At 39.4% G+C, this 20160-nt stretch overlaps 1 protein-coding gene across 6 annotated transcripts in view; it reads right to left on the bottom strand.

Moving 5' to 3' along the window:
- The window catches only part of CEP112 (centrosomal protein 112), a 282423-nt gene that overhangs the window by 187622 nt on the left and 74641 nt on the right, over positions 1-20160 (bottom strand). For 5 of the 6 annotated variants that reach the window (XM_048491015.1, XM_048491020.1, XM_048491019.1 and 2 more), the window contains exons 13-17: positions 19094-19248; positions 17562-17691; positions 14216-14308; positions 12770-12829; positions 7669-7748 (exon numbers count right to left, since the gene is read on the bottom strand). In XM_048491015.1, coding sequence (XP_048346972.1) covers positions 7669-7748; positions 12770-12829; positions 14216-14308; positions 17562-17691; positions 19094-19248 — 518 coding nt within the window. The remainder of the gene's footprint in view (positions 1-7668; positions 7749-12769; positions 12830-14215; positions 14309-17561; positions 17692-19093; positions 19249-20160) is intronic. The other variant, XM_048491018.1, reaches the window with a different exon arrangement.

Raw genomic sequence — 20160 nt, 5'->3', positions numbered from 1 at the left:
ACATTGGTCACTTTAACCATGAGATCCAGAAAAGCAGATTTGCTAGATACAACATGAAGGATATGAAATCGCTTCTTTATTTAGTTTCTAATGATTCATAAATTGGGGTTGCTCCATGTTCAATCACCAGTTTCTTGTTTCTAAACCTCAATTTTCAAGCTGTGCTCAACTCTTTTGTTTTTTTAAAGAAGTAATACACTCAGTTGGCTCACTGTATATAAAATTTAATCAATGAACATGTGGCTTTGGCTACTGCTTTGGATATCCCTAGCAGACCCAGACCCCCCCCCCTTTCTCCTTGCCTAAACATGGAGGAGGACAGTCAAAAGCAGATGCCACTTTAAATAGTGTGAGCTCACCATGTGATATAAGCATACTTTTAAAAATTAATATTTCATCCCTCTCTTCATAAGTAGGCTGACATTCTAGTCAACTGAAAGGTCAAATGACCAGGTACTGAGAAGTCAAATATTAAGTTCCATTAAAGCCAAAAATGCCACGTTGTTGTTGTTGTTGTTGTTAATAAATACAATTCAGAATAATACCATCACAATAAAGCTTGAGCAGGATAAAACAAGTGTGTACAAAACAGATACTATAAATACTAAGTAGACAGTAGACTACTTGTATTTATTTCTTATGGTGTCGTTGTGAGTGGAGGAAATATTCCTTCAACAGAGCAAGCCTTCATACTTATTGAAAGGATTCTTAGGATTGAAACCTATAACTATTATTATTAATTTTTCTTTAAATGTGAATGACTCACTGAAGAGTTCTCTTTGGCTTTTAACTTGGAAAAACAGGCACAGCTTCAGGTAGAGTCACAGGCAATCCCACACTGCTCGTGTTGCTGTTCAGAGATGTTTGCCGTTATAGGATGGTGGCTGCTAGGATGATCTTTGTTATGCTGCTAGGTTTCCCCCTGAATGATATAGGGAACAAATACACCTCACTCCTTGCTCATAAATGATACTATAATGAACATTTTAAAATGGTAGGTCCTTCTGATCAGTAGGCAGGGTTCTGGGCAAAAGGTATCAAGTGGAGGAGGGACTTTCTCTTAATCCCAGACTGGCCTGGAAACTGAAGCAACCCTTTCTACTCTCTAACTAACCCTGATGATGTCAAATAATTCCAGATCTTCCACAGAATCCTGGGGATCAGTTTGATGGGAAGAAAGGCATACAATAGAGCTTTCATTCTGAGTACATCAATTCCATAGCATTGCAAGCACTTAAAACACATAAAGAACCTGCTGATTTGCCAGTTTTCCAGACCTGCAAATTATGGCCTTTACGTGATACCTGCATATCAGCTGGAAGACTTGAAGCTTGGCACTCTGCTTGTCCATGGTCCTCTGCTGAGCCAGTCTATGGTTATGTTTGTCTTCCCCAAAACATGTTCTGTTTTGCTAGATGAAAAGTGATGATCCGCTCACCTTAGGACCACTGGTGCTTCTTCATGGAAGGCCCTTGATCTCACACTACCTTGCCAATTTATGTATGCCTTGGCAAACATCTTCTTTGTAGATTAATTTGTGTCTCTGCTCAATTTGGTCTAAGGCACAGAGCTCCATGCAATTGATATTCCGCTTTGCTTGAAAGAGGGATTAGATCTCTTGGGAAATCTTGTTCTGGAGATGGACTTCCCAAATGAACAGACTAGCATCTGCCACGATTAGGACACAAGCCAGTTCTTATAGAAATTGCCCATGAGCAAAGAATAGTGTTCCATAGAATGCTGAAGTCCCTTGTATTACTACATTTGAGAGAGGGATCTAGTTGTGTTGTTGATCCATCTATCCTTGAACAAAAAGGAAAAGTATCCAGAAAGGCCTGGCATATACATTCTATTAGTATGCCCAGCAGCTGGGCCAGTGACTAAACATCAGCCTAGTAACTCATAATTGCCTGGAGACACATCTGTCTTTCCTCAAATTGGTAGCTCAGACTGAATTGATATAAGCTCCCAGGTGCTGACTTTTCTGATTAGGAATAAGGGAGCTCTTGTCCCAATTGAAGGCAAAACTGAATCTTGGAAACACACAACGGTGCAGACCATATCCACTCTCCCTCACTGAAGTCTGATTGACTAGATTAGCATGTCCTCTAAGTATGGCAAGACTGATGTTCCCTGCAGGCGAAGGTGGACAACTAATGAAACCTCTCAGCACTGAACAAAGGACGAAGCTCAGTGCCTGGTACTAGACAGGGTTCCCAGAATAGGTAAGGTATAGGAACCTCCTACATGCCTAATAGGGGTATGAAGACAGGTCTTGCACAGGCCTATTAATGTGAGGAAGTATTTGTCCTTTATGACTGTGATTATGCAGAAGACTCCACCTGAAATGATCCCTTTTCATTCTTTCAGAGTATAGCCCTGTTGATCAGCATTACAACAGTGAGATTTGAGTCCAGTAACACCTTAGAGACCAACAAGATTGGGGGGGTATAACCTTTCAAGAGTCAAAGCTCCCTTCATTCAATATCCTTCTCATTCTATGATTCAGCCATTTCATGCTGAGAGTGGCCACTACATATATATTGTCAAAAAACAAAACACAGCAACACCAGCTACTCTATACACAAAGAAACTCTTAACACTTTCAACCACCACATAATTCCTAATGACTCATGTCTCAGACTGTTTGGCAGATCTGAATCTTGACACTATTATCACTTCATGCAACCACAAAATAGAGCATGACTTTGAAAGAAATATTGTTCAGTGCTATCATTTCCAAATGCTCATAATATTAATAACAGCGTCAGAACGTTCTGGAAAACACTATGATGAAAAACACAAACCTATCTGTAGATGGAATTGTCCACCTGATTCTGTCTGTACTTTAAACAATTTGATTGGATAAATTTGATTGGGTTGAAAGGGAGGTTATGTAAACAGTTTTATAGAGTGAATTCAAAGCAACCAGTTGGTGAGCATTTGCTCTGTATCATTAGCACTTCTAAATAATCTGGCCTTGTTTCTTAGGACAGCTAACAAAGAGTGAGTGCAAGAGAAAATAATGTTATTATGGGACAATTAACTATAGATAACATTCACATATGCTTTTAACAGCTTCACATGCAGTTGAGAATAGTTCCCTTTTGCTATCTATATTACACTACTACCCTCTATTGTTACCTTGCACCAGCAGGTTGTTTTCCCCCACGAACTTTTACTGACCTTCTCCCAGATTCTGTTTATATGTTCCATCAAATTGTTTAAACACTTTATATACACTTGTATTTTCAACTGGTTTATTTACTGTATTAATATTTTAATGCTGAAACATTTTAATGCTTTGATGTTCGCTGCCTTGGGGACCTTATTTAGGTAGAAAGGTGGCATAGAAATGTTTTAAATGAATAAACAAATACCCCTTTGTCTTACTATATAATTGAGCAGCATGTTCCTGATGAACCAGAAAACGTGAGGGCTGCTGGGAAATATAGTCCTTGGCCATCTGGGAGTTCCAGATTCCAGCTCTTCCTGGAAAGGCAAGGACTAAACATCCTAGCAACCCTTGCTGTAGTAAGTCATATTCCCCTCCTTTCCACATAATATGCTTCTGTCTGGTGGTGGCGAGCCTTGAAAAGGAAAGAAAGTGCAGGAGGAGGCCATACTCTCCTCCTCCCTCCATTGTGTTATTCCCTCTATTAGGACTGTGGTGAATTGTGAAGAATTTCCTGCCTGGAAACACAGGACAAACTCTATCAAGCTGCAGCTGAATTGGAAGAGCCTGTTGGCAAAGTTAGAGAAGCCCGTCTGAGGGTAGGGGGAAGATCTGTAAGTAAGATTTTTTTCCCATTGAATAGTTAGGCTAGGTGTTCATCATCTGTGTTAAACTGTGGGGCCAAGCAGGGAGGAGAGGCAGGACAAGCTGGCCTACTCAGAGGCTGTTGTTAACCCACTAACAGTTTTCTAGAGCTCATTGCATTTGTTCATACAATGGGCTTTACTGCTAGTTCATTAAATTTCTCATATATGTGTCAGTGGAAGATTATAATAGCTAATCCATAGATAACACATACGTAGAAGGTTGTGGAGCGAAAATTAAATCAAGATATTAAATTGCACTAAGGATAAAGATCATTTTATGAAATAAAAATTAATGTCCCAATTTTTGTATGACATTTCCTAGATCTTAGGATAGTCATATATGTTTATTTATTTGCATCTATGGAAGATGCTCCATCTGTTAACACCCTACAATGGAAAGTTGCCTAAGAAGAGTCAGTATGGAGAGGCAGCATGGTGAAGTGGTTAAGAACAGCAGTCTCTGAACTGGAGAACCAGAATTACAGTGTTTGCCATTTTTACATTTATTAACACTCCCTTACTCGTTTATATGCACATTTAAACCCAACTTTCAAACATCTACTGCATATATTTAGTTGATAGCTTGCCACATAAATAGCAATGTAATTGTCTGCCATTGCCATTTTCTGTATTCATTGCCAATGAGATTATACCCAGAAAGATTTAGTCTAATAAGTGATCTGTCCCTCACATTTTAAATTACCTTATAAAGAAACACTAATATATTAAAGTTAATTCCAGTAAAGAGAACATGGCAGTGACTAGTGAGCTAACATTAAATATAAATCAGTATTGACATGGAATGTGCAGTAATTACAAGCACTGTAAAGAAGAAAAACTATATTTTATATGTTTCCACTGAAAATTTAATAGCGTTTAGAAGGTGCATTAGAACTTTGTTAAGCATTATTTGCAGAGAACTATTAATTTTAGAACTGCCAGTCACTACCCTACACTCAGTTCCCTTCTTATGCAAACATTCCCAAACACTTGCTGTCAATCACCAAAAGACCACTGAAAGACACCACTTCCTCTCCATTCTTCAGATATAATCTCGTGGCCAATCCAGAATCAACTTACAGAACATAAAAAGTAAGGCCAAGATGATGCTGAGAATAGGTAAAAATATATTCTATTACTCAGATAAAAATCCCCTATGTGTTCTGCCCAAGAGACTTCTTCAGGGGACTGTAATGCATTATGTGTAATTACATTAATGAGTTCATAAAAATAGTTATTCAATTAAAATTATGTAACCAAATAAAACATTACATTGAAAGTCAGAACACATGTTGACCCATGTACAAAACTGCTAGAGCTTATTTGACCTCGAGACTGAAAGGAAGTGTGTTGGGGGGGTGGTCCTTGTAAGTGAGAAAGATAAGGTAAAAGTATATAACACCCAACAGGTTTTGGCTTAAATTTAAAGAAACTTTACATGCTCAATTATCTCCTTATGCACACATTCTGCATAAATTGCTTGCTGTCAGATCACAAAAAGTTCCCTAGAAGACTTCTTAATAACACTTTAACTACAGCAAAGGGAAAAATAGATGTTTAGCTTTCCAGAAACTACCACCACTGTATGTTTCTTCAGGAATTCAACCACTGATTTCCTCTAATATAAATCTGTCTCAGTAATCATTATGATTTGGCTAATTTTGCAAACATGATTCAATTCAGTCGCTTAAATCATCACAAACAACATTCAAAGGCAGTCACTTCCCTTCCGAGTCTCCTTTATGGTTTAAAATGCATTTGAATTACTTCCTTATTATGGTTCTAACAAGCCCATGGATTTTTCTAGATTCCAGAAAAAATGTTTAGCAAGTGCCATGCTAACACTGGAAAGGGGCTGTGGCTCAATAGAGGAATCTCTGCTTTGTATGCAGAAGGTCCCAGGTTGAACCTCTGGCATCTCCAGTTCAAAATGATCAGTAGGAAGTGATGTGAAAGACAACCTGAGACCTTAGAGAGCAACTACAAGTGTGAACAGATATACATAGCACATCACTTACCCATGCCATTGTTGCTGCCTGATAGCAGGGGAAGCCAAGGAACCCCCTTCCCTGCATTGGTTGCATGGCCCGGCAGGGTTGACCATTAGAGGCTGGGCAGCACAGGGCTGTGAGTTCTGCCGGATGGGCAGACCCAGATGAACTGTACGAAGTGGGCTTTTCCCTCTACAGTTGGCCAGCACTTGGGCTGAGGAAAGGAATGTATTGAGCTCAGCGAGAATGCTGCTGAGTGATCATATCCGCCCTCTATGTTGTGCCTTTGGTTATCTTAGTGTGTAATCAATAAAACAAGCTGTGCCCAATTTGATTACCATAATAAGAGTCCTGCATCTTTATGAGCAGACTGGTGGCTGCTCTCTCCTCCTCAGTCAGCAAAATGCTGACCCTGACGGACCAATGGTTTGATTCAATATAAGGCAGCTTCATGCATGTCCAAAATGTGCTCACTGGACCAACAGCACCGGAGGGACAGATCTTGCTTTGGTGAAAGCTTTTTTGCCTTTCATCAACGTACTGCTAGCCTACAGATTAGGCAACGACAGAACACTCATGCAGGTGGTGTATGTGTGTTTGTTGATTTTCAGATTTATGTCTTACTGTTCTGATGCTCCTGTTTATTCCATAAAGCAGCAAATCACTTAATCGGTTTTCAAATGGTACATGCCGTATTTTAACCATTTGTAAAATGGTATGGAAAGAGTTAGAACAGCGGTTCTCAACCTGTGGGTCGCAAGCCCTTTGGGGGTCGAATGACCCTTTCACAGGGGTCACCTAAGACCATCGGAAAACAAATATTTCAAATGGTCTTAGGAACCGAGACACAAATAATTTATGGTTGGGGGTAACCACAACATGAGGAACTGTATTAAAGGGTCGCGGCATTAAGAAGGTTGAGAACCACTGAGTTAGAATGTCTGTCACCACAATGGCAATTCTTTCACCACCACATTCTGTACTACAATAATAGAAAACCTAATAGAAACCAAAACTGAATCTTTCCACTGCCAAAGCCCAGAATCTGACTAGAAAGAAAAGGAAATCCCATCGCTCCTGAAACAGCAGCACTTTAGATTCACCTGTGAACCTCGACTTTGGCATACTTGTTTTGTGTTTCTATCGATCCAAAATAGATATACAGTTGGTGTTAAAGATTATTACTATGGAAAACCAAAAACTCTTTGTTAAGAGTTCTCATGGCAAAAATAAATGATCTGCTTAGTTGAATATATTATAATGTTGCAACTGGTTACACGGTGACACAAACACACTTGTTCTACAGTGTGTGTGGAACATTATGGATATAAAGCCAGCCCATAGTCAAACAGTTTTTGCACTTATAGCAAACTACATAGAAACAGCTATAATCAAATACTGTGCTCACATCTGCCTCTTTGAGCTCTCCGGGTTAATTAACCATTTAGTACAAAAATTTTAATAGTTCCATCCGAATTCAAGTTATCTATCAAAATATTATTACAAAACACTGTCTTAAAGCAAATAAGCATTGGTACTAGAGGGCAAATACATTGAGGTGGAAGTCCCCAACTGACTCTGACTGCACAGGGAATAGAGAGAAAAGGGAATAAGCAAGAACAGGTCTCATTTACATAGTGCCAGGCTAAGAGTTGATATTACATGTCTGAGCTAATCTACTAATTTTTTCTATGTTCTGCAGGTGCCGAAATTTCAACCAAATATTCATATATAAAAAGAGCAGAAGTTGAACCGATCTCATTGGAAAAATCCACATACAGGAGTGACAACAGCATCAAAAAACTGCAGCAGCCTTTCTTCAAAAACATTCCAAGAAAAAAGGCATTTTACATACTTCAGAATATCTTCCAGTCTTCGTATTATCGTATGAGACTCTGTTCTCTCTTTATCAAAGTCATTCTGTAATCCATTGACCTAATGTTTAAAAAAAGGGGGGGGGAGTGACATTCGTTATTGTTTTTCAAGTATGAACAATTCTTAAAATTATTTTATATTATTAGTTCCCTGCCTGTTCCTGGCAAGCTGGACTCAGGGCAGCTAACAACATATAAATAACATGGCATATATAACATTTTACAACACACACTATAAAACCATAAAGTCAATCTAACAGCAATAGTACAATCTGAGGGGGAGTTCTGGAACATGGGTATCCAATCAGCAGCATATGTGGCAAATGGGCTAGTAAGGAGGCTAATATGTTGGTAGCAGGGTGCAGCACAATTACACAGTGCCCAAACCCAGAAGCTGCAGCGTGCAGTTCGCCAATGCTCCTCCACCACGGAAGCCTGCAATTGGGACAGTCCATGGGTCATCTCAGGGGTGGAGTCAACTTCAGAGTTCTTTTCCCCCTTGCTGCCCAACAATTTACACAACATTTTAGTGTGGTGTACGCATACCCCATTGGACAGCAATAGGAATTTCAGATGAGTCAGGGAGTTGTTCAATTTTCTGTGCTCCCCGCACTGCCTGAAATCCCTTAAGAAGCAATGCAGCTGCACTGTGGCAGCACTGTCCCCATCCACTGTGGAACTGCCTCCCATGGATTGCACTGTAAAACACAAATCCTATTCTGCATCTTGTTGGCACCATAAAATATAATCTAATTACCCTATCAGAACATATCACTTCTCAAGTTAAAATAGAAAACTGCTTCTCATTGAAGTTTTAAGTTTTAAATTAAGTGCCCAAATTCAAGCCCAGAGAGATGAGGACAGCAGAAATTAATCAAATAAGGAGCATGAGATAAGAAGTAACTTGCAGAGTACAAAGTGAAGAGGGTGAGGAGAGCAGCTTTTAAAGTAGGATCTGTCTATCTATGGTCTCTTATTAAAAGAAAACTGTAGTTTGTCACACTGAAAAGTCAAATTAAAAGGCCAAATTAAATTTAACTTGCAGAGCTGTGTGTTTATCTGCACAATCTTGAACCCTATTCATCTAAAGGGTGGGGAGAAAAACTTCCACATGGTGGCAAGCTAACATGGTAATAGGGTCACTAGTCAGAAGTGGTTTAATTTCTTGAATAGGATGGAGACAGAACCAAGAAGGGGAGAGGAGCAAAGGGAAAATGAAGGGAACATTAAATGAAGGAAGGAGGTGAAAAAGAATTCCACCAGGCCTTGGCCATAGTAGAGGACAGACAGAAAATCTTAGGGCCAGAGAGACTATGAAAAAATTATTTTTGCCTTTGAAGATAATTTAAAGTTAGATGCTCTTGCCATAACTGAGATCCAAGGAACCAGTGTGCAAATTCAAAGTGTGAACCACACGTGTATCCAGAGATTAACTTACTGTTTTTAATTCAGCAGTTGAAACCGCTGCATTAGAAACACAAAGCAAAATTCTAGCGGGACACATAGGTATCTCAGTCTCACAACTCTGGATTTCTGCCTAAGAAATGGGGACAACTGACAATCTATCAAACAACAACTGGTTTCTAAGAGTGCATTGAATCCAAAGGACCACAAGAAATTGATCATTCCTATTTCATCTTTCCTACTGCAGGCCCTGTAGGCCATGAAAAAACATCCCTTGGGATCAGCATAGGGCAGTGGTGGCGAACCTATGGCACCGGTGCCAGAGGTGGCACTCAGGGCCCTCTCTGTGGGCACGCACAAACAGAGTCACCCCCACCCCCACACACTTCCCACACACACATCTAGGCTGGCCTGGGCCGCTGGGCTCAATTATTAGCATTAAACCTAAGACCTAGTTTTGGGGAAGCAGTGTAGGTAACCCTGTTAAGCGCTGTTAAACCCCACTGATTTTCATGCAAAGAACTAAAGCGTGATCCTTTACCTGGGAGTAAGCTCAGTTGCTGGCAACGGGGCTTGCTTCTGAGTAAACCCTCCTAGGGTTGTGATTCACCCACTGGAAGAGTTGCTTGGTTGCTTCAAAGCCAAGCTGCCAACTATCACCAAGCTTACTCCCGAGTAACGTACGCCTTGGAGCCAACTGTTTTTTCTAAACTAAAACCTCAGTATTCAGGTTAAATTGCTGTGTTGCCACTTTGCGATAAATAAGCAGGTTTGGGGTTGCAATTTAGGCACTCAGTCTCGAAAAGGTTTGCCATCACTGGAATAGGGCATAATGTGAGGGTGACCAAGATGAAGGTTTTTCAAGGCAAGAAATATTCAGAGGTTGTTGGCCACTGCTTGCCTCTGCGTAGCGACCTAGACTTTCTTGTTGACCCCCAACTCAAATACTAACTAGGGCCAGCCTGCTTAGTTTCAGAGATCTGACAACATGAGGCTAGCCTGGGCCATCTAGGTCAGGGCAATTTCAATATGAGTTCCTGTTAATTCAAGTGCACTTAATATAGAAAGAGGTGACCATATTGATGTCTTACATTTAAAAATATACATAAAGGTGATGCTGTTTTTTCATTTCTAGTAAGATCTTTTCTCCAAATTTGATTACTATTGGTAACATTTAGCTGCTACCTTTGTTGACTTCAGTCTGCTTATGCCATATATTCACTGCTGGCACGCACGAAGTAAAACACACATAGTCCGTGTAAAGCTGTGCAAAGCCAAAACCAGAACTCTGCACACACACAAAAATTCCTTGGCTGGCATACAAAATAGTGTGGTGAGATACTCTCATGAGTTTTAACCCAGAACAATGTCCAGTTGGCAGATCTGGGACCTGTTCTAGGTCCTAACAGATCCACCAACATTTAAGAAACATGTAGTGATAAATTTTGTAGAAATTTGCCATTCCAGATCAAAGTAAGGTTATTAAACCAAGAATCTTTGCTAAAAGTTGGCAAACATTACTTGAATGAGACCACTCTGAACTTACATGGTTCAATAAATCTTTATTTTAAGAACTATAGTAGAACAATTAGGCCTTATCCTTTTTATTAATATAGCGAAGGATCATAACAGTTTTACATATGTTATTTTATACTTTCCTTAGATACTATCAGCTGTTGTCTCTAAGTTTTGGCAAGATTGAGTCTTTTAACAGGTATAATGCCACACTCTTACTACTTACAGTCTGATCCATTGTGGATCAGCTCCTGTATGTGCTCAGATTTCAATGTATTCATTTATTATGTGAAACACTTAGTAAGTTATTATTTAAAGCACTAATTCTACATTACAAGAACTCAAATAACTGTACAATGTAAATAACAAAATACAATAAAATACATTAAAACACTAACTAAAATCAATAAATTAAAACTGCCACTAGACAGAACTAATCAATTGCCATCATTAATAAAACTGTCTTCAGCTGTTTTCTAAAGAGCAAGAGTGAAGGAGCCAGGCACACACCCCTGGGGTGCCAGAGAAAGGCTCTTTCTCATATACCCATCAGACAAGCTTCTTTGATCTATTCTGTGGGACATTCAAAAGAGCCTCTTCCCCAGGCAGGAATGTACGGGCGAAAATGGCCCTTAAGATATTCCAGTCCCAAGCCAAGGGGCCAAATCCAGTGCATTGCAACAGTCTAATTCAGATGTAACTAAGGTAGATGTAACTCAGATGTAACTAATCTCTGTAGCTAGATCACACTGCACAGCTGACACACTAACCAAAGCTGCAAAAAAGAAGTTAAAACCACAGCAGCCTCCTTATTTTCTATGGTGAACACTGTGATAAGTGACGCTCCCAAGCTGAAAACCTGGTTTCTTAAGGGAAGTGCAACTCCACCCAAGATGGGACCTCTCAAGTTCCTGGTCTGCCTTTATACTAACTTCAGCCTTGTCAGGATTAAGTCTCAGCCTCATTCAGTCTGTTACTGAATTCAAGAACCAGTTTAGGACATCGATAGTTTCCTCGGAATGAGATGGAAAGGTTAAGCTGGATATCATCTGCATATTGGTGACATCGCAGCCCAGATCTCCTGATGACCTCTCCCAGTGAGTTCACAGTATAGGGAATAAGACTGAATCCTGTGGAATCTCACAAGCCAATTGCCATAGGGCAGAACAGCAATCTCTCAGCAGCACCATCTGGGATCGGCCTCCCAGATAGGACTTGAACCAAATCAGTCTCAATTTCAAATCCTAACCTAAAGCCAAATTGAAATGAGTCCAAAAAAATCAGTCACTTCTAAGAGCCCTGAAGCTAGGCAACTCTACTATCTTCCCCAAGAATGGAAGATTAGAGATTGGCTGAAAATGTCCAACATTGTAAAGCTCAGGGAGGTTTTTTCAGAACAGGTCTAATCACTGTCTCCTTAAGGACAGGAGCTTAACTCCTGCTCTAAAAGGATCACTTCTGTTAACTCAGTCCCTCTCAGTCCCTCTCTGGCAGCTTTTATCAGCAGAAAGGGCAAGGGTCAAGGACACAGGTGGTAGGCCTCACCTCTCCAAGCATCCTATCCCCATCTTTGGGAGTGACAAGCTGAATGATAGCTACATACATTGGGCAAACAGGTGCCAACGGTACGTAATCTGAACATACATACATCCAGAGTGGATCTATTTGATTTTGTCTGAAAAATAGATAGCAAATTGATCACAGGAGCGTTACGTGGTCAGAGTCCAATTTCCTGGGGCTATAAGAGCTCCCAAACCATATGGAACAGCTCTGCTGGATGATTACATGTAAACACAATGGTGATGGAGAAACACTGCCTTTTGATCACCATCTCTGCTACAGAATAGGCTCTAATATGGGCTCTGTGCCACACTCAGCTTCAGAAAAAGAAAATAAAAGAAAATAATTAGATGAAGAGTTTATAATACCACCAGACAGATCTGTACATTCCACCTGAGAATGTTCCTAAATGAACTGCAACAGCAAATGTCAAAACATTTGTCAATATTGTCAAGAGTAAGAAAACATATTAATAAATTGGTCCTGTTTCAATAGTTACAAGTCAATTTCCTGCCCAATATTTATATCTTATAGATTGTGGCTTTAAAAAAATTAATGGCTAGAGATATTAAGTTCAATGAAAATGACACTTCTCTTTATTACCGTGCTTTCTAATGACCTCTCTAAATGAATTTTCTCCTGTAGAAATGTCTGTTCTTGATCCTGAAAAATTAAGGAGGTTCTTATTAATAAGTGATTACCAATTCGAAGAAAACCTCCTAGTGCCATGTAAAAGCTCTCTTTTTGTAAATGCTGATAATAATAGTGAAACTTGGAAAGTTATTTTTAGCCAGTTAGCCAAATCAATAAAAGGGTTTTTAAAAACACTGCTCCAAGGGAGGGAAGTTGGGCCCATCTTGTCTCCACTTCCAATCACAAGTCAGAGAAGCGCACTCCGGCATCTGCTGCAAACATGCAGAAGCAATTACCCCTTAATTTAGAAAATGTTACATTTTAAACAAGTCATATCAGTGCATTTCCCACTGTTCAAATTACACCCACACACACACACACGTACGTACGTATGCATGCATGCAGTGGTGGGATTCAAATAATTAACAACTGGTTCCGGAGGAGGGATTCAAATAATTTAACAATTGGTTGTTTACAAGCACCATTTTAACAACCGGTTCTGCCGAAGTAGTGTGAACCTGCTGAATCCCACCACTGACTGACTGACTGACTGACTGACTGACTGACTGACTGACTGACTGTCTGTCTGACTGACTGTCTGTCTGTCTGTCTGTCTGTCTGTCTGTCTGTCTGTCTGTCTGTCTGTCTGTCTGTCTGTCTGTCTGCATGCATGTATGTATGTGAACACTTAAACAGTTACCAAAAAATTCATGTGCAGTTGATTACATTTTATTTCTTTAGTGTTTCAAAGAACATAATAATCAGTAACTTCCTTGAACTAAAAAGTTATACTCCCCACAGTTAAAGGAGGTAAACAACAAACAGGAAGTGAAAGTGAGGCAGCATGTGTGTAAAGTGCTGTCAAGTCACAGACAACTTAAGGCGACACAGTAGGGTTTTCAAAACAGGAGACTTACAGAGGGGTTTTTCCATTCCCTTCCTCTGCATAGAGGCATTAGACTACTCCAAAAAAGATGTTATGAACTGACTGCAGGGAATTTGAGAGAGCATAAAGAGCCAAGAATAATTTGGACAGCAAAGAGAAGGCAGTAAATCTTATAGATTTCTTTGAAATATAACACCAATGTGACAAGTTTATGCTAATGTACTAATTTATACAGAAGTAGTTATCACTAAGACAGATATAAGGATTACTTTCAACTTCAGTGTACGCTTCTCTATAATCCATTGGTATATACGCTTTTCATATCAGTTCAACAGACAAGGAAATGAGACAAATAGTCCCCAATTTCCTTTAAAGGGTTTACCCAGAAATAAGAACACATTATTTCTAGCATTGAGTGATTTGCAAATGTTTCCAAAAACTCCAAAAATTCTCTCATTTTCGCACTCTGCATATGCAAAAAAGTAGTAAAAAGAATCATATTTTGCATGAGTGAAAAATATAGTACTCACCCTCAGCTGTTGATGCCTTTGATGTTCAGATTCTACTAACTGTTGTTTTAATTGAGAAACACACTGTTCTAATTCTTCAATCACCTCAGATGCCTGAAGGATTTAATAGGAATGTTGGTCATGTATTAAAGCTCTGGCACAAATAACTTACTTTTCTTCCATAGCTCTGTTGTTTTTTAAAAAGTGAGGAGCATTTAGAAATAATCTATTTGGAATGCAGACACTGCCCATCTAATTTGTCTTTGTTGTCTATGTCTCAAAGCAAATGAAGTTCAGGATCCATCTCATCCCAGAAATTAATATCAGTCAACGCTGAAATTCAAAAGCTGTTTTAAAAATTATTATTCATTGGGTCCTGATTAAAAATTGACCAAACATTATCCCCTCAAAAATGGAATGCTGAAAGTTTAGGTTTCGGCCTTGTCAACATACATGCATAAGCAGATGAAAAGACTCAATTGAGTAACTTAAATTCCCCCGCCCGCACACATACATTCTATAAATAGATACTAAAAACGTCTTGTTGTGTTCGTATTATTGTTGAGCCTACTGAATATTCGTACACAAATATACGAAGCTGCCTTATACAGAATCAGACCCTTGGTTTATCAAAGTCTAACAAAGCTGTTATCATTGAATATGTTGACTACTGCGAGGGGGGCAGGGGGGTGTTGGTGCTCACAGACACATTTATTTATTTTATTTATTTATTTCTCCGACTTTTATATCGCCTACCCCTGGAGGGCTCTGGGCGGTGTACAACAACTAATATAATCTAAAATAACAAGAAGAGCACATTCAATAAATACATACAATATAATAAAATTAGGGCTCTAAATCTCACATTAAAACCTTTTAAACCAGCACACAAAACATTGTGTCTGGCAATCTAAAGGTCCCTCTGAGGAGGGAACAGAAAGGCCCAAGATGTAAAAGGCTGCAGATGATAAAAAGGGAAGGAGGGGGCGACATCAGCAGCCGGCTTCTCCAGTGGAACCAGAGGAACAGCTCGGTCTTACAGGCCCTGCGGAACTCTCCAAGTTCCGCAGGGCCCGGACAGTTGGAGGAACAGCGTTCCACCAGGCAGGGGCTAGGGCTGTAAAGGCCCTGGCCCTAGTGGAGGCCAGCCGCATCATTGAACCGGAGAAACCGGAGGAACAGCTCGGTCTTACAGGCCCGGTGGAACAGCTTGGTCTTACAGGCCCTGCGGAACTCCCCAAGGTCCCACAGGGCCCGGACAGTTGGAGGAAGAGCGTTCCACCAGGCAGGGGCCAGGGCTGTAAAGGCCCTGGCCCTAGTGGAGGCCAGCTGCATCATTGAAGGGCCGGGGATCACCAGAAGATTGGCCTCCACTGAATGCAGAGGCCGAACTGGGAGTTATATCAGTTAGTTCAGTTGTATGCACTGTTCGGTAGTAATGCTGTTATATTATTGACAGTTTATAGAATTAGTGTTAAGTATAGTGGGTTTATGTAATTAGGCTTAATGGTGGTTGTTATTCTTAGACTAGTGCTAGGCTTAGTCATTACCCTATCACTGCTATGAACTGCTTAAAATAGTTAGAACTAGGTTGTTATATTTTGTAGTCTTAGTTACAGAAGAGGAAGATACCATCTGTGTGTTTTATGGGATCATTCATTAGGTTAGGACTATTGATGTTAAATGATGGTACTATCATGCTATAAAATGACATTAATTGATATTTACTGATATTCTTGCCACATATATTGTTATGATTACTGGTATTTGGCTTTATTGTTTATTGGCTTTATTGTTTATGTTTATTGATGTTTTGCTATTTCATAATGTTATGCTTATTGATGTTTTGTTGGTTGACTTGTTGGTTATAAGTTAATTGAAAGAATCAACACCAGTTAGAACTTGGGTGGATAATAAGATGACTCCAATTTGCCTTTTTTTGGAAATGTACTGCTTGTTGTCTGTGTCACAAAACAAACCCATTTCAGGATTCATCTCATACCGGAAATTATTATATAAGATCCTGTGCAAAGTACAATTCCATAGGTGTGATTTATGCAATGCAATATCCTTGTGGGTTAATTTATATAGGGATGACTGCAAGATCTATTAAAACCTGTACATGAAAGCACAGAAATTGCATTAGGCAACACAGAATGAAGGCTCCACTTGTGAGACATTTTGTGGCCTTCTAGCACTCAGATAAACAGATGAAGTTTTGGGTCACTGAAAATCTGTAGGTACCCTGTTCCCCCGAAAATAAGAACTGCCCCAAAAATAAGCCCTAGCATGATTTTTCGGGATGCAAAATCATAGAAAAAATAAGACATCCCCTGAAAATAAGCCCTAACGCATCTTTTGGAGCAAAAAATAATATAAGACCTGTCTTATTTTCGGGGAAACACGATATCTGATTTGCAACTGCACCGGCTACTGAAGAGGAGAGAGATATTCTGGATTCCTACATGTACAACTTACATGAGGAAATGGACTGGCTGGGTGTCTACTGAAAGAACAGCTGTGTCATTTCAGTAAACTCTTATATGGAAGACTCCTTTTACCATTATAAGACATTGGGAATGATACAACTTTGGTTTAGGTGAGGCATTCGCTGCATTGCATCATCTTCTCCTTCCACCCTCCCTGCACTTTAAGGTATAAATATGAGATAGTCTTGGGGATTGCTTGATGCAATTGACATATATACCATTGAGAAATGCTTTGTCCTGACCTGTTTTATAAAGGTAAATTTTCCATATTTTTGGTAACAAATTCTTTTTACTTTTAATTGCATTTTTATTATTTACTTGATTGGTTTGCGCTGGGGAAGGTTCCTCTATATGTAACTAAAATTAATGAATCTTTATGCAGGTTTTAATATTTGCAATTTGACTGAGGATTCTTTAACACAATTTTACCTCTTGGGGAATTATATTTAACATTTCTCACATAATGTTTTTCTTCTTTTTTCCCAACCTCTTTGATTACCTGGGTTGTTTTGGATTGAAATCCCCCCCTTCTTTGTTTGCTGTCATTGCCTTATATTGAATTAGACCAATATCAGTACTGTCTGCTCGGACTGGCAGTGGTTCTCCAAGCTCTTAGGTCTCTTTCATCACCTGACACTAGATCCATGGTGGTGAACCTTTTGCACTCTAGATGTTATGGACTACAATTCCCATCAGCCAATTGGCCATGCTGGCAGGGGCTGATGGGAATTGTAGTCCATAACATCTGGAGTGCCAAAGGTTCACCACCACTGCACTAGATCTTTTCAACTGGAGATGCTGAGGTTTGAATCTAGGACCCTCTACATACAAAAAGACTCTGTCACTGAGTTACAGCCCCTATATATACATACATTTACCTTAGCCGCAGAAAGAGCATGTTCCTGTTCCATTAATCTTAGGTCAGCATCATATTTGCCTTGTAACTGTTGAATGTCCTGCTCACAACCTTGTACAAGACGTTCTCTCTCTTTTTGAAGTGAGTTGCATCTACGAATATTACAAGGGAAAAATAAGTGTGTAGATAAGCTACACAGAATGATGACTACTTCCTTTTAGTGTTTCACAGGGTAAGCAGGATTCTATTCATATCTACATTGTCATGTTTGACAACAAAATAATCTTTGGTTTAGGTACAGCAATTTCAATAACCAGACAGAGCTCATCATATTCCAGCTAAGGAAAACAGATAGATTGAAGTCTCTTTACCTACTACTGACAAACTGTACAAGTAAAAAGAAATATAGATTGAATCAACTGGAAAGAGAAACAGTGAAACATTTAAACAAGGAGTTCTAAAGGGACTCAACTCAATATGAAGGAGGAAGGAGAAGATTTGGATTGGAGCCGTTGTGTTGTGGGGGTAAAATACCCCCCCCCCCACAGCAGCTTGGATCCCACAGTAATTCTCTGATGATGGAAGGGACAGGGTTGTTGTTAAAGTATCCACCAAAATGAGGCTGTGTGAGACAACAGACCTCCCAGAACAGCATGAAATAGTTGGTGGAGCAGTGAAATAGTTGGTGGTTTGCCACTGGAGGGCAGAACCAGTAAAATTGCTAGTTACTAGAAATTTTCCACAAGATCTAGCCTAGTTTTTCTGAATTCAGGACATCCAAAAGCAGAAAAAAAATACGCATATGATAGGAAGGAAAGAACTGGCATCAGAAACCAGTACAAAGGAAAGAGTTAAAACTGCGCCTCCCTGTTCATCCAGCGATGGTGCAACAGGTTTTTAACTGGCCCCACCCCTGAAATGCAATCGATCCTAATCAATGACTTTCTGCTATCCTATTTAGTTTAGCCTTGACCTACATCCTCAGAATGACTTTCATGGATGATTCACAGGATCACTACTTCTGCATGGAACTGTGAACTCCAGCATGAGAGATAACATTCATGCCACTTTAATGGCAATTCTCTTCCTTTTATCCTGATTTTGCTGGAGGTTGCCACCTTTCAGTTCACTTCCATTCACTCTCCCACACTATAATAAATCAAAATCTGAAAACAAGTTGGGGTGATTATCCCACAACTGATCATGTAAAACATAATAACGATGAAAGTCAAGATGTAAATAATTATGCTCTTTCCAACGCAAAGAACTAAGTAGAACTGTAACTTCATCCGTCAAGTGCTGAACCATCTTTGTTTTAGAATGCTCCACTTGGGTCCTAGTGCCTACCTAGTTTGTAGGCCTCAGGACACAAGTGGAGAATTCTATAACAAAGACAGTCCACTACATGGGGGGTGAAGTTACAATTCTATTTAGTTCTTTTTGTTGAAAAGGGTATAGTAAGTAAATAATAGTCAAAGTTAAGAATGTTTTTAAAAGATGTGGAACTGTATACGTTAGGCAACAGATGTATAACAAAAGCATTTCACTGAGTACCTTGTGTTGGCTTCTTGAAGTTCAGTGCATACAGCCTGATGCAACTGTTCCAGATTAGTCTTCTCTTGAGATAATTTCTGACGCTGCAAATTGCTGCTTTCAACTTCCATAGTCAACTGATGGACACGGGCTTCCAGATCTTTGACCATCTGGTTCTAAATTAATATGCTGTTGTCAAGACTCCATTATGTTTGTTATTTACACCCTAGATTTCCCCTCAATCACCCACATGTTTCCTTTATTTAGTTATTGAGAAATTTTAAATCCTTAAATGACCTAGACATATTAATACAGGGTGGACAAAAATAATACTTATATAGCTAAAAACCTATAAATAACATAAATAAAATTTAAAAATAAAATAACAAGTACACTTCATAATAAAACAGGGCCAGCATGTTTAATTTCTACAGAGTTGCTCATCCAAGATTTTAAAATTATCATGGCATACAATTTTGCTTTAGCTGTTGAGTTAACAATAGGTCTCAATTCTATAGCATTATTCACAGTATATATATATATCACCTGGTATTCCACATGGATCAAATGATAACTAGGTACCTTCCTGGGTAAAATAATAAAATTAAAAGCAATTTTCCAAACATTTCATTCATTTCGCTAAGCAGGAGACTTAAATGCAGGACCATCAATGATGACCATTTAATCCAAAAGCTGTAACAATGAAAATTTCCTTAGCCCCTGGTGGTTTTGCCAATCATCAAAAAATGTGGTAATAAATGCCAAAGCCTTGAGGTTGGCCACTTTTGTTATCCAAAGGAATTCAGTAAACTTGAATGGCTACCAGAGGATTGATCCAGGCAGGATCTTGAGATTCAAGGGAGCTAGTATTGTTATTTTATTGTCTCTCCTGATTTCAGCTGTTTAACTTACATGAAATTTTGTCCTTTTTAGGCAGCAATCATGTCCTTACTGTACTGCGTATGTGGTAACTAAAGTTGAATAGTAACAAGTCACCAGGTCTAGGTAAATCCTTCAAGTCACATAGCTGGAAGTTGCCCAGTGCTTGCTGCCAGTCTTGGCAACGAACAATCCCCCCACAAAAGCCC

This window comes from Sphaerodactylus townsendi, linkage group LG03 (genome assembly GCF_021028975.2).
Source record: "Sphaerodactylus townsendi isolate TG3544 linkage group LG03, MPM_Stown_v2.3, whole genome shotgun sequence".
In the NCBI taxonomy this organism is placed as follows: Eukaryota; Metazoa; Chordata; class Lepidosauria; order Squamata; family Sphaerodactylidae; genus Sphaerodactylus; species Sphaerodactylus townsendi.
This window is presented reverse-complemented; position numbering and strand designations above follow the sequence as displayed.